The sequence below is a fragment of the Perca fluviatilis genome, chromosome 6 (assembly GCF_010015445.1).
Source record: "Perca fluviatilis chromosome 6, GENO_Pfluv_1.0, whole genome shotgun sequence".
NCBI classification, from domain to species: Eukaryota; Metazoa; Chordata; class Actinopteri; order Perciformes; family Percidae; genus Perca; species Perca fluviatilis.
The window spans coordinates 11,492,228-11,506,203 of record NC_053117.1 but is presented as its reverse complement, the minus strand read 5'-3'; the positions used below and the strand labels follow the sequence as shown (position 1 = coordinate 11,506,203).

The window sequence follows — 13,976 nt, the reverse complement described above, 5'->3', positions numbered from 1 at the left end:
TGGTTGTGCATAACGCTAGAATGACGTCTAGGATACTTTTCTTCGCGTCAATGATGAAAAAGGATTGTCTGTTAATGTTATGTTACAACATAAACGTAATCATATGTGTCGTGATTTCCCTGGCAGACAACTCACATCATGTGCAGTTGTAACACAGGCTAGCTACAGCTAGAACAGCTGCGTGTAAACGATGGAGATACTAAGAGCTAATTTCGGTTTCATTGACATTGTTCATACTGCTCAGAGAAATATATTAAAAACACAAACCTCTGTTGCTTCTCTCCTACGCTGTAAACATTGCCTTACACTATTAATCTCGTACAATATACAGAATAACGATAGCACTGATACTTTACTAACATTAGCTTGCATATGTTTGGGAACCTGATAGCTGATGTTAGCAATGAAATGGTACCAAAATAATGTAAAACTATTATTACACTGGAAGGAACACTCACGGACGAAGTCGTACTTCTTCAAATAATACGGCCACCGTAGGATTTAAAACTCGCTCGGAATGGGAGGGGATAGAAAGTAATTTTCAGTTGGTTGTCATATACAATTCCACCGGTAGATGGGAGAAATTCTTACACAGTGTAGCTTTAAAGAGTAAGATACTTTCATATTTGCTAAACCCACCAGACTCCATGTAATTAAACAGTAATTTTAGCATCGTAAAATACACTTTATTAAAAGTCGACAGAAACAAAATAAAACTATGAAAAGCCGTTTTGGGTCGTCTTTCCACTTTTCCAACCATCACAACACTAGTTTTGGTTGAAATAAACACATAGTTCACCGACATTTAAAAAAAAAAAATGTTGGCTCTATACACGCCAAAAGTATTGCTTTAGCGCTAGTGACTTCAGAGCTGTTTCTGGTTAATCAGAAAGGTCTCAAAGAGGTTTTAAAGGTCTATCTCTATCTCTGAAGGGATCCTTTCCATAATGTTTTTTTTTGTGATCAATTTTTTTTTTATTTTAAAGAGACGGTATGTACAGGTATGTATACGCCTCAAAAATAGAGCAGAAAACATATATTCACATACCTACCTATACATATACACAGAAACGTATGATTAGCAACTAAGATAAAGAAAAGAAAAAATAAATAAATAAAATAAGATAAGATAAAATAAATAACTAAATAAAACCCCAGACATAACCCACCCACCCCCTGGATCCAGAACTCCAAATCTCGGTTACATATTAAACCTGAAGCCCGCGGAGGGTAGTTAAAAGTGAATGCCAAGCCTCTATTGCTGACTCTTTTGCTGCGTGGACTCTAGCTGTCGACAACTCCAAGTAAACAATATCCAAATATGTTAAAACCCAAGCTCGAAAAGAGAGCGAATGTGGTTCCAACGTGTGGCAACTAATTTTTTTGCAGCCGTAAGTCTAGCCAGCAATGCTTTTCTCTTATTCAGTGTCAAACCCTGCCTTGACAAATCATTCAAAATAAGGCCGGTTACACACTCCACGCGTCTCGCGAGCGATGCGTTTCTGTTGCGTCTCAGCTGCGTGTCAGCTGCGTGGATTTTTCTGTGTCCTACATACCAGAAGGGTGTCTGACGCGGCGCTGCTCCTGCTGCTAGGTACAGGGACAGCTGATCTTGGGACATAGTGCCGACAGATTCAAACTGCTAAATGGGTAAGTGGGCTGTCTGAACAACTTTGTGTAGCTGTAAAGAGCCTATATAGCCTATCTGATGTTGGACCGTCACTCAGAACACACACTACGTTGTTATCGTAGCCTATCCTACCATTTATATATAGCCTACTGATTTGATTAAAGCAAGACAACGTCGGCAGTATTGACTGCAAAATATGTTACAGAATATTTCGTTCTGTATGACAGGTGCAATATTTGAAAATCTTTTCTCTGAAATTTTGTATTACATTTATATCTACATTGATGTCAAAACCTAGACTTTCAAACATCAATATGTCATTTATTAATATGTATTTGTGTCTAAATGACATATAAACATATCTTCCTATTCTATTTTGCCTGGAAATGCTTCCAACACGCTCGCATCTCGTGGTTCTCTAACCTGTTAACATGGGAGCCGAAATATAAACGGACACGCCACGCAGCTGACACGCTTGCGCGACGCTTCCAGTGTGTAACCGGCCTAAGTGTAGCAGGCGAGCAGGACAATCTAATCTTAAACAACCTAGAGAGGTTAAAGGCAACCATCTTCCAAAAGTCGGCCACTGGGGTACACTCCCAAAACGTGAAAATAACTTTATAAATCACTTTGCAGGAACAGAGAGTACACATAGGATCATCAATAACCTTCATCAAATGAAGCTTCCTAGGAGTTAAATATACCCTGTGTATATAATTGTAATGTATTTGCTGATGATCAGGGTTTCTGGATGCTAAGCCCACACTGATCCACACTTTATCCCAGTCAAATATAGCTTCCAAATCTGGAACATCTCTCCTCCACACCGTGTCCAATGCCAGGGGTCTGTAAGCATACCGCAGCCAGATCCAGTATAGTCTTGACACAAAACCTCTTGTACTCCCAGCAGAGTGGAACAATTTTCGAAGTGGGTGTGGTGTAAGAGGGGCCTGTAAAGGGGCACCATTGCTTTTTAAAGTCGATCTCAGCTACAAATAAAAGAAAAAGGAGGTGGGATACCATGCTTAATACATATGTTCTGAAAAGTGAGTAACCCCCCCCTCCCCATAAATATCACCGAGTGTGCAAACGTTTTTTTTTTCTTCCCAATCAGGAAATCGAATAGGACGACCGCCAATTAACAATCTCTCATTGTTAAATATTGGAGAGTGTGGGTCCCAAACAAAAGAGTAACCAGTCAATTTCTCCACCCTCCTCCATATCAGTAGCAAATGTGAAATCATAGGACCAAATCTCAAACGTGATGGGGTGAGATTTTGGAATGCAGAATGTTAGTAAATAAGTATGGAGCTATCATCCGCTCCTCCAAAGCTAGCCAAGAGACTTGAGCATCAGATTGAAACCAGGATAGGAGAAGTGTGAAGGCCCACTCATAGAACTTGAAGTTTGGGAAGGACAAGCCACCAGCTTGCCTTTCTCGCTGCATAGTGGTGAGCTTAATGCGAGATTGTTTGCCATGCCACAGAAATTTATTTATTGCTGACTGTAATTTGCTCCAATATTGAGGGGGCGGGGGAAGGGGGAGCATCGAGCTAACGAAATTGACTCTGGGCAGAATATTCATTTTAATTATGGCTAGCCTGCCATGAAGTGAATTTGGCAGGTTGGTCCACCTGTCCAGATCCGCCACAAGTTTGTTAAGTGTGTTACAAAAATGTTAATGATTGTCTGTATGGAGGAAGAGATATCTATCCCCAGATAAGTAAAGCTTTTAGTGACTGGAATAGATGCAGGGATGGGAACATTACATATCGCCTGATTTAAAGGTAGCAAAGCTGATTTCTGCCAGTTTATTTTAAAGCCAGAAAGTTTACCGTAATGTTCAAAGGTTGACAAAACATGTGGGATACATTGCACAGCGTTATTTATATACAATAAAACATCATCAGCATAAAGTGAGACGTGATGGTGTGTTCCCCTAATGGAAATTGGAGAGATTGTGGGTGAGCCACGGATGGCTTGCGCCAGTGGTTCAAGAGAAAGGGCGAATAACAGAGGGCTAAGAGGGCAGCCTTGTCTTGATCCTCTCGAGAAAGCTAAGGGAGAATGGCTAGTTTTGCCTGTAAGCACTACAGCTGTTGGGTTATTATATAGCACATTAATCATATTAATGAACTGCAAGCCGACCCACATGAACTCTAACACCGACCACAGAAATGGCCACTCCAGGCGGTCAAAGGCCTTCATTGCATCAAGTGACAGGACAGCGGCAGGGGAACCTAAGCCTTGAGCACCATCTATAATATGTAATAGTCTTCTGACTGTAGCAAGTCTAGACTTTATAAACCCTGTCTGGTCACTATGAATCAGTTCTGTTATATGGCCTTGAAGCCGCCGTGCCAGTAATTTCGCATAAATCTTTAAGTCTGCATTTAAAAGCGAAAGAGGCCTATAGCTGGAGCACTCAACTGTATCCTTTCCTTTTTTAAGAAGCAGTGAAATTAATGCTGAATTAACATCCCTAGAAAATGATCCCATTCTGATTGAATAAAGGATCATGTCCAATAACAGAGGGCCGATCAGGGGCCAAAAGGTAAGGTAAAATTCAGGTAGACTTCCATCCGGCCCTGGTGATCTACCTTTACGCATGTCCCTAACAGCTGCCTCACACTCCTGCAATGTGACAGGGCCATCTAGCTTTATGGAGTCAACAGTACTAAGGCGGGGTAGTTTAACGTCATCCAAGAAAATATCACTGACACGTTAGTCAAAGTTACTTTCTGACTTATATAACTCCTGATAAAAGGAGGCAAAAGAGGCATTTACTTTCTTTGGGTCACATTGTATAGTGTCGTCTTTGTCTTTAATGCAAAAAATGTCAGCAAAGTGCTCATCTGTCCGAAGTTTCATTGCTAGTAGACGACTGGGTTTTGAGGAGTTAAAGTAGTAAGTTTGCCTTGTTTTGTGCATGAGGAATTCTGAACGGCGCCTCAGAAGAGAGTTAATCTCTTTTTTAATCAGTTCCTTCTGTAGGGCTGTGTAGTCGTTAAAACTATGTTACAGGGAAGCATCAACATATTTTAATTCTAAAGCTTCCAATTTGGCTGCACGTTCCTTATTTTGTGTTGAAGCGTATAAAGTGGTGTTACTCCTTTTAAAGCCTTTCACTGCCTCCCAAAGTATTCCCGGATCGGAAACAGAGCCGACATTAAATTCCAAAAATTCGCTAAAATTTGTTTCAAACTGAGTTTTCAATGTTTCTTGCAGTAAGGAGGAATTGAAACGCCACCTGAGGGCTTTAGTGGAAGACGAGCGAGAACAGTGACCGAACATTATATTGGTTTATGATCAGATCAGGTAACTGGAATGAAATGCGCGTTTTGAATATTTTGAAATAGATCTTTTGAGGCAAGATAAAATCTAATCTCGAGAAGGATTTATGTCTCCCTGAGTAAAATGAGAAGTCTTTTAGGGAAGGGTTTAGCAGACGCCAAATGTCGACCATGCCTGTTTCGGATGCCCAGTGGTGCAACGCCTCAGACACAAGACGTTGGTCCCTAGTCTCACTGCCACCTGTTCTGTCCATGCCGCTGTCCCACACCACATTGAAATCTGCTCCTAGAACTAAATTAAACCCTGTGAGATCAAGCAAGGATTTAAAAAAAAGTGCCATCAAATGCATTAGGGGCATAAGCATAAGTGCAATGTTTTTCCCATCCATGCAAATCTTGGCAATGGCTTTTCGACCTGCATCATCCGCCCAGGAGTCAATCACATTCAATTTTAGTTTGCGTTTACACAATACCATTACTCCTTTACATTCCGTAGCTGCAGATGAAGTTGCAATAGGGTGATAAAACTTATTGGCTAATCGACCCACATCTTTGCACAATAAATGTGATTCCTGGACCATAGCAAAATCTATATTTTTCTTACGGAGACATTCTAGTACAGTGGTCCTTTTGTGTGGAATGTTAAGACCCCTGGCGTTGACCGAAATGAGATTGAGAGCTGTCATATGCTGGGAAAAATTGTGAAATAAAAAATGGAGTTGTCCCCACAACAGTAAGATCTGGAGTCTGGATCCATAAAAGAAAAACACCCCAAAAGAGAAGAAGACAAAAAACATCAAAAAAAAGGGAGGTGAGGAAGCAGAGTACTGTCAAACCTCCCTGATTAATCCACAACTGGATAACTAACTCAAGGAAATAAGAGTTTCTGGCCACTCAAGTGTGACCACCAATTATCAAAAAAAAATCTTTATTACAAATTGTAATAAAGAATGCATCTATAAAAACCACAGTAAAGACAATAACAGTCATGAGGATAGAGTGGTAGATATATGCTATGAGGTAGATTACAGATTAGAGGGGGAAGTGGAGATTTTTTTGAGGTTTTTGATGCATTTCAGGGCCTTCTTGGGATCTTCAAAACGATGCTTTATCCCACTTGGCGTTGTGAATGAGAGCACTGCAGGATAGCGGATGCCAAACGGGATCTTGGCTGAGTGAAGCAGACGTTTACACTCCAAAAAGGAGTGTCGTCGCTCCTTCGTGGCCTTGGAAAAGTCTTGATAGAAGCTTATCTTATGGTTCTGCCAGCGGACGTCCCCGATCTCTCTAGCAAGTTGTCTCACCCGCTCCTTCTTTTGAAACCTCAGGAACCGCACGATGAATGGCCTTGGGGGGGCTCCAGGCTTAGCTGGTAGTAGCGACCGATGAGCACGCTACAAATCTAAGCCCCCCAGGAAGTCATCCTGAAGGATTTCTGGGAGAGTGACCCTCAAAAACGATATGGCATCTTTATCCTCAACACGTTCCGGGAACCCATAAATGCGTAGATTTACCCGCCTTTCCCAATCCTCGTACTCAGTTAGTTTGCCGAGGCCGGGGGCGAGAGGCTGCGCTGCCTTTCCACCTCCTCCAGCATATCAAGACGAGCCTCCGCGCTAGTTATCCTGGTTAGCATGTCGGCTAGCTTACCCTCAATCGCCTCGACAGCTCTTCTCGTTTCTGAGACGTCCTTGTGGATATCTGCGAAGTGTTTGGCTCGTTCTTCTGATTTCTGCAGAAGCTCGTGTATTTTAGCAGTGGGTATGGACTCATGGACTTCATGTGTCAGCGATACAGGAGAGGCCTGGGTGGCTTTTGAGCTAGTGGTAGCCCTGATGCTTTGATGTTGTTGAGACGCATTTTCGTTTTTCTGGGGATTCGGCATCTTGGTAGTGGGAGAGGCTTATGATGAGAAACTTATGAGGATAAACCAATGTGATAGATTGCAAATGCCTATATATTCACACGAAATGTAAACTAGTGGTGCCGCAGCCTCTAGCCTAAGCAGCCATCTTGCTCGGCGCCATCACGTGACCCCTCCTTTCCATAATGTTGTCAGACACATAAAATATTAATCTGAGCCTGTCAGTGGCAAAACAAGCACTTTTGTGAAGCTGGACAATTGCCCTATTAACTTACATTGTAGCTTGTTTTGCCGCTGCCGACTGTAGACTACAGGTTGAAAAAAGAATGGTAGTTACCCTTTAATATAATAAATAAATTTTTCATATTTTGTATCCATATAAAACATGAGGACATACCTTATATCATTATAACTGTTTTATTATATTGTCAGTCATTAATTAGCTCATTATACACCTGTTACAGATGCAGAGTCTTCCATTTCTCAGAAAGGGATAGGCTAGGTGGATATTATGGATGATATGAGAGAGAAAGTGAGCTGGAGGACAATAGGAGAATTTTTGTGGACGAATGTACCAGATCCACACTCACATACAGGCTCCAGCAGTAACCATGGGAACATTGGGCTTTTAGTTTAGCAAGAGCTGAAGTTTCTTTTTTGACCTGGTTGAGATTTATAGCCAGCATTTATAGACAGATGTGGACAAATATCCTGGGCCATTTTTGTGCAACAAAATGATAAAATGCCTGTGTAATCAGCATTGACATATTAGAGCCTCTCTGGCCATTAGCTGTTGTGCTGCCTTTAAGGTGGCTGATATCTGACAACTCTTTTCCTTTCCAACTCTAACAGAATATCTCCCTGTGCTTTTTCATCCTCATTGTACTGTTTGGTCCTCCTCTTTTTCTACTTCTGTATCTTCTATATTCCCTTTTGCCTTTTCTTTTTGTCCCTCCTAACCCATTATTCCTCCCTTGTGTCCAGCCTTTTACAGCGCAGCCCCACTCACCTCGGCTGGCATTATTCCCATCATGCAGTCGCTATGCCCAGATGGACAAAGGGATGAATTTGGTTTCCTTCAGTACAAGAACTCCACGTGAGTAGATTTTGTCAGCAATCACTTATCAGTGTCATAACTTTTTTTTTAATAGCAGTTGTTTGTCTTGAGTGATTTATTTATTTCTTTGTTCCATTACTTCTGTGAGAACACTGAGATCAGACTAATGCAGTAACTTTGGCTTTGCATGAAAAAACGCAGCCCTCTAATTAATTCCAATGATTCTAGTCCAGCTAACACACGGGACTCTGACAAAAAAAAAAATGCATGGTAGTCTGGCAAAAAAGTTGAACCAGGTTAAACTTTTGCTGAAATGCAGTTCGGCAAGGCGCTGCCATGGCCAATCAAAGACACACAAGCGCACATTCTTAGTAGATTACATTGTAATGAGCATATTTCTACTGTTAATGTCGCGAAATTGTTTTTATAATTGCCAACATTGCAGAAAAGGACACAACGAGAAGAAGAAACAAGAGACATTCAGTTGATAACATAATTTTCCACGATGCGGAAACCTAGTGGAAATATGGCATTTCTGTTTCTTTCATTTGTTGATTACAACAATCTCCTCATAGCACCATACAGATCTGATGTTTTTGTCTGCCGCTGTTTTAATGTACATCATGATTTATTTGCTAAGTCTGTTTCCATTGCATTTAGGTTTCATCAATACACCAATCTTTCTATCTTAGCCAAGCGTAAAAAAACATTTTTGCAATATTTCGACTTTTTGTCATTTCCATGAATGCAAAACACACTTACTAATAAAACACAATCCACAACATTCCAAAAAAAAACAAAAAAAACATGGCCACGAGCGGGTGTATCTCCATCTGATGAGGCCCAAATTTGCTCCAGCTGCCACTGCAACGTTGAAGTGCTACTTCTACTTGCTTGACTCACTTCTACTCTGCCAGCTGACTATGGGCGTTCACTCAAAGTTAAAACAACGAGAATTTGCCACAATCCTCCTACGCAAATTATATTGTGTCTGTTGAACTTTTTATTTCATCACACAGATCTTCAGGCAACTCTCTTCACCTCTTCACCACCACCACCAGTGTCTTTATTTCTTTATTTGTGCATATAAAATAAAATAAAAAAGGAGAAACACAGGTGGGATAAAAAAAAACCCTGAGGGTTTGTAAAAGGAACCCACCTAACATTGAAATTAAAGACAGATGCATGCTTGCCTGAAATTTGTAAATGAACATAAATATTTTTAAAATATTTAAAGGAAAGAAAACAAATATTTAAAGGAAAGAAAAAAAATATTTAAAGGAAAGAAAATAATAAAAAGGTGTACTACAGATGGAAAACAAGAAGTTTCTAGACTCTGGGTGAAAGTTCCTATACTAACCATGGCATCACAACCCCCCTAAATTTGACTACGACACGCTGGGGTCTAGTCGCAGAAGTCTTTACCTTTCCTACTTAATTGTGCACCATGTAAAAAAATTAATGCAGACCATCCTCACCCAGAAAACAACCGTATGGGTCGTTTATGCAAGCAGCTCATAACGATCCACCATCACGATTCTTGTTAGGCCGAGAAAACAAGAAAGTAAGATGACAAGCTGCAAATTACGCGTAAAAAGGAAGGTTGGGGTGGTATAGGAGTGCAATTCTTATCTCTCTCGCTCTCACATGCACCCGTGCAAACCTGAGCAGAGGTCTAAACAGCCAGAATAACTGACAAAACTTCCTAGGAGGAATATTAAGAAGCTTGATACATATGTCATCTCCTGTCACATTATTTTTTATCCCGTGCATCCTCTGCTCCTAATTTTACCCACCAGTTTACTCACTTCCTCCCTTTTTCCACTTTTTTGCACTCACTCACTTCTTTCTCATAATATGAACCTAAAATTAATCAAATAAAAAAAACACTCTTGATTCTTTGCTTCCCTTTGCCAAGTTATTTTTTAAATGTACTATCTCTTAAAGGTCCAGTGTGTTACGTTTTTAGTTTTTCATTATCAAAATCTGTGTTGCCCGTCCTTTTTAAGAATATTTACCACTACCATCAATGCCAAGTATTCCTATTGGCTTGGAATTTTACATTTGCACTTGCATGAACTGGGGTAGACGCTCCATATTCATGCACCATCTTGAAATACGTTAGCCAGTAAGGGACATACAGGACATACTGCTCCGCCTTTCGCGTTTTCGCTGTCACATGATAAACTCACAGCTGCTGCTAATGCTGCTAATGGGTATCGTCACTTCCCGGCAAGTTTGAAGAAGGAAACATGGAGGACCACACATATTCAAAATCCAAATTTCAGGAACAGGAGTCTTCTTCTTTGCCCAGAAAAAGAAAAAGGATATTCACTCCCTCCAGGATTTCGCGATGTCGCGATCGCGACAATCCACGCAAATTCAACCAATCACCGTGAACTTGGTGTGACTCGCAATTTTTACCAATCACCGCAACTTCTCCACAAATTTGATCAATAACCGGAGTTTCCCCTTGACTTCAACCAATCCCAGCAGTCCCACTTGCCAGACTTTGTATCAGTATGTGACTCTTAGAGCACTGACCAAGCAGGAGTGAGAACGGGTTGACGTAACATGTACGTCGCCAAATTCATTTCCTTGTTTATGATATGAAGACGAGACGTGTGTGACTCGAACATCTCACATTTACCAACAAAATGTACAGCTAAAGACCGTGCAAAACATTTCAGACCGTCCTGCCAACCTGTATACATGTTAACATCAATGTATGCTGTAATGAAAAGCTGCTGCTGTTTCAATCCTGTTGGCTCTCTGCAACAGGCAGGCTGCTCAATTCCCCCCGCGACTGACGCGCACACACACACAAACACACACACACAAACACACACACACACAAACCGGAGATGAGACGTACAGGATGACCTAAATTGAGGACAGCTACTCTCGTTATTGTAAGTGCAATGATACGTTAAAGTTCAATAAGTACTTTATGAAACCGTATGAATGTGTGTCCCAGCCCAGGCCAGGTTAGGAAATTAACTAACAATGTAAAGATCAACAAGCCAATGACACATATTTTCAAATTTGATTCATTCAATAAATTATAATTTTTTGTCTTAAATCCACCAGCCATTTTCATATTATACCAACATTTGCAGCAACCTGAGCCTTTTTGGTAAGGTTACTAGAAAAACTCAGAAAAAAGCGTGAAGGCTACCGTAACTGTAATACGTACTTTGAACTGTGTGGCGCGAGAGATGATCTCAACGCTAGATGGGAGAAATTCCCACACATTGGACCTTTAAAGAAAATGACTAACAATAGGAATTTTTGGTGTGTTAACTGGGTTTTATCGATAAATCTCCCCTTAGTGTGACCCAGCTGCTGGAGCGGATCAGTGAAGTGGTTGAACAGAATCGCCTCTTCACGTCTGACCGGCCTGGTTTGGGTCATGAGCTTGAGACCCTGCAGCAGCACCTAGAGAGTCTCAGCTCAACCCATTTACCACCGGACTACAACACCAGTAAATATCTCACATATAGCCATGCTTAGACTGATGTGTTGGTATGATGACTACCTCTTATAGGTTCCTGTCACCTAATGATGTAAGAAGAAGAAGACCTACTTTATAAATCCCCAACAATAAATGAATTTCTTTTCTCTCTGTTATTGTACACATTTCACACACACAAGTCTGAAATACACACACATGCAAACAAGACATAAGCAAATTCATTAGATGGAGAGATGTCAGAGTGAGGGGGCTGCCAATGAACAGGCACCTCGAGCAGTTAGGGTTTTTCTACCTTGCCCAAGGGCACCCTGGCAGTGCCTAGTAGGTGACCTGGCCCCTCTCCAGCTACTGGTCCACACTCAGTGCTTGAACCGGTGACCCTCTGGGTGTGTGTTTTTTTTATGCAAACCACAACACAAACCAAAACACCTGCAAGCCGTGTGGGCTTCATGATTAATTTGGTATCAAAATATATATCAGAAAAAAAGATTATTGAGAGCATAGGTGGACTATAACACAAATATGTGCTGTTTTAAAAAAAAAATTACACTTCTTTCTTTTCCATTTTTTTGTTAGTGTTCTATTGGTAAGCAGGTATTGTTTTTAAATTGTGCAAATTTTTTAAAAGTGACTTAGCAGAAATAATTGTACACAGTATTTAGACTAAAGACTAAAAGAAATAAAACGGTGTAGTTTGACATGCGTAGCTACATGTAGTGCAAAAACAGGTTGTGTTTAAAGAGGACAACACAAATAATACATAGGTAAATAACATGACATGGTATTTTAATGCACAGATGTACAAATGTAGAGATATGAAAAAATAATGACTTAAATGTAATTGAATTAAATTCATATTAAATAAATGGGAAGATAACATGAACATCAATCTCTATTTTCCCTTTATAATCCTCCAATTAAGGGTATATATAAACTTTATTTCAGACCCAGGGGGATCCATATCACAATAAAAAAACACAGAGTATAACATAAAATACACAAATACAAAACCCTAAAACAAAAGCCAACCCTATATCCTATCCTGTCATGAAAGAAGATTTTATCCAAATATTAAATCAATGGCTGCCATATACATTCAAACACTTCAATCTGGTCATTCTGAGTGTATTTTCCCCTCTGTGTACATTGAACTGAGCAGATCTGTGAGCCACATCAAAGGATAGGTTAACTTTTTTTTCAAATAAGTCTTATACAACAATATTCATATGTCCATATGTACACTGAAATAGTTATTGTTCTTTGGAATTGTCTTCTTCTGCATACTAGCCATTAGAAGAGCCCTTCCTAAAGTGACTCCAATTGGGAACAAACTCCACAGTCCTCATTAGTGGGAATGCTGTTCTACAGCATTCCAACTATTGTTGTTTCTGTCGGCCATTTTCTTTATTGGGGGAATGCTGTTCTACAGCATTCCACCTATTGTTATTCGGTTCTTTATTTTTAACTTTAATTTTATTATTCCGTACGTTTTTTGGCTCTCTGTAACTTCTGCATACTTTCACCTATTTAAACCATTCAACTTTTCAAATGTTCAGCTCTTTCAGCTAATGATGGGACTTCTTCAACTTTTTTTCTACTATTTATACTTTTTAAAATTTTAAGCTTTTTAACACTTTTTTTAACATTAAAGTCAATGAGAGCAGGCTTCAAAGCCTTCAAATCCTCTTCTGCTTCAAAATGTATCTCCTCCTACATTCTTCCACCTACAGACGTGATTCAAACTTTAAACTGTTCAAAAAATATTCAGGTATTCGGGGTGTGCTCAGTGTTTTGATATCTTTTACAGTTTTTGTGAAAAATCTGTTTAAGTTTAGTGATTATTTCAGGAAATTTTATCGATTAAACAGGGTGTGTATTGCGTTTGCTAGAGTGGATGACATCACAGCTAGAGGGTGAAGCTTCGAAAAAATTATCTTAGTTCCTTGTCTGTAAACTGCTCTCACCCCCACAATATCTACTTGTCATACACAATTTATACATCAAAACGTAGGTATTTTTGTCTAGTTTCAGAAAATCTGCTCAGTCATGTGATACGTCTCATAGTTTTGGCTCAGCGAGCTTCCAAATGACGAGATAAACAAATTTCTGTCCATCCGCTCCAATGATAAAAGGTCCATATTTTCCAGCGAAGAGCAGAACGAACCACTTTTTTAAATCGCTGACATGCCCACATTTTTATGTTTATCCATATAAATTTTATACCGATACGTTCACAAAGGCCGTGTGCCTCTAACGGTCAAGTCGCTGTTTCGATAGCATTTACTGTTGTGGATTTATTAAGGCTTGTTTGAAGGGTTCTCTCACACTGTCTCTCACTCATTAGGTGTGGCGATTAATGATCAAAGGGATGCTTTATAAATAACGAAGGACCATTGCTTGCCTCATCTAAAGATAGCCCAGTGGTTATGCTGCTGGACTTTGGTGTGGAGGACCAGGGTTCGAATCCTGCTGTGGTACATCAATCAATGTGTCCCAGTGTAGGATGTTGTTATACTTTTTCAACCACTCTCGCTACTTCAACTTATTCTTACGTATTTAAGCTATTCATCCAGTTTAGCAGACACACACACAAAGACACACACAGACACACACCTATACACACACACACGCACAGACACACACACAAAGAACACACC

The 13,976-nt window shown here is 40.1% G+C and overlaps 1 protein-coding gene across 8 annotated transcripts in view; it reads left to right on the top strand.

Annotated features, from left to right (window-relative positions):
• abca2 (ATP-binding cassette, sub-family A (ABC1), member 2) overlaps positions 1-13,976 on the top strand; it is a 280,330-nt gene that overhangs the window by 59,511 nt on the left and 206,843 nt on the right. For 5 of the 8 annotated variants that reach the window (XM_039804281.1, XM_039804283.1, XM_039804279.1 and 2 more), the window contains 2 exons: positions 7,772-7,883; positions 11,177-11,328. In XM_039804281.1, the coding sequence (XP_039660215.1) occupies positions 7,772-7,883; positions 11,177-11,328 (264 nt within the window). The remainder of the gene's footprint in view (positions 1-7,771; positions 7,884-11,176; positions 11,329-13,976) is intronic. The other 3 variants (XM_039804284.1, XM_039804286.1, XM_039804285.1) reach the window with 1 other exon arrangement.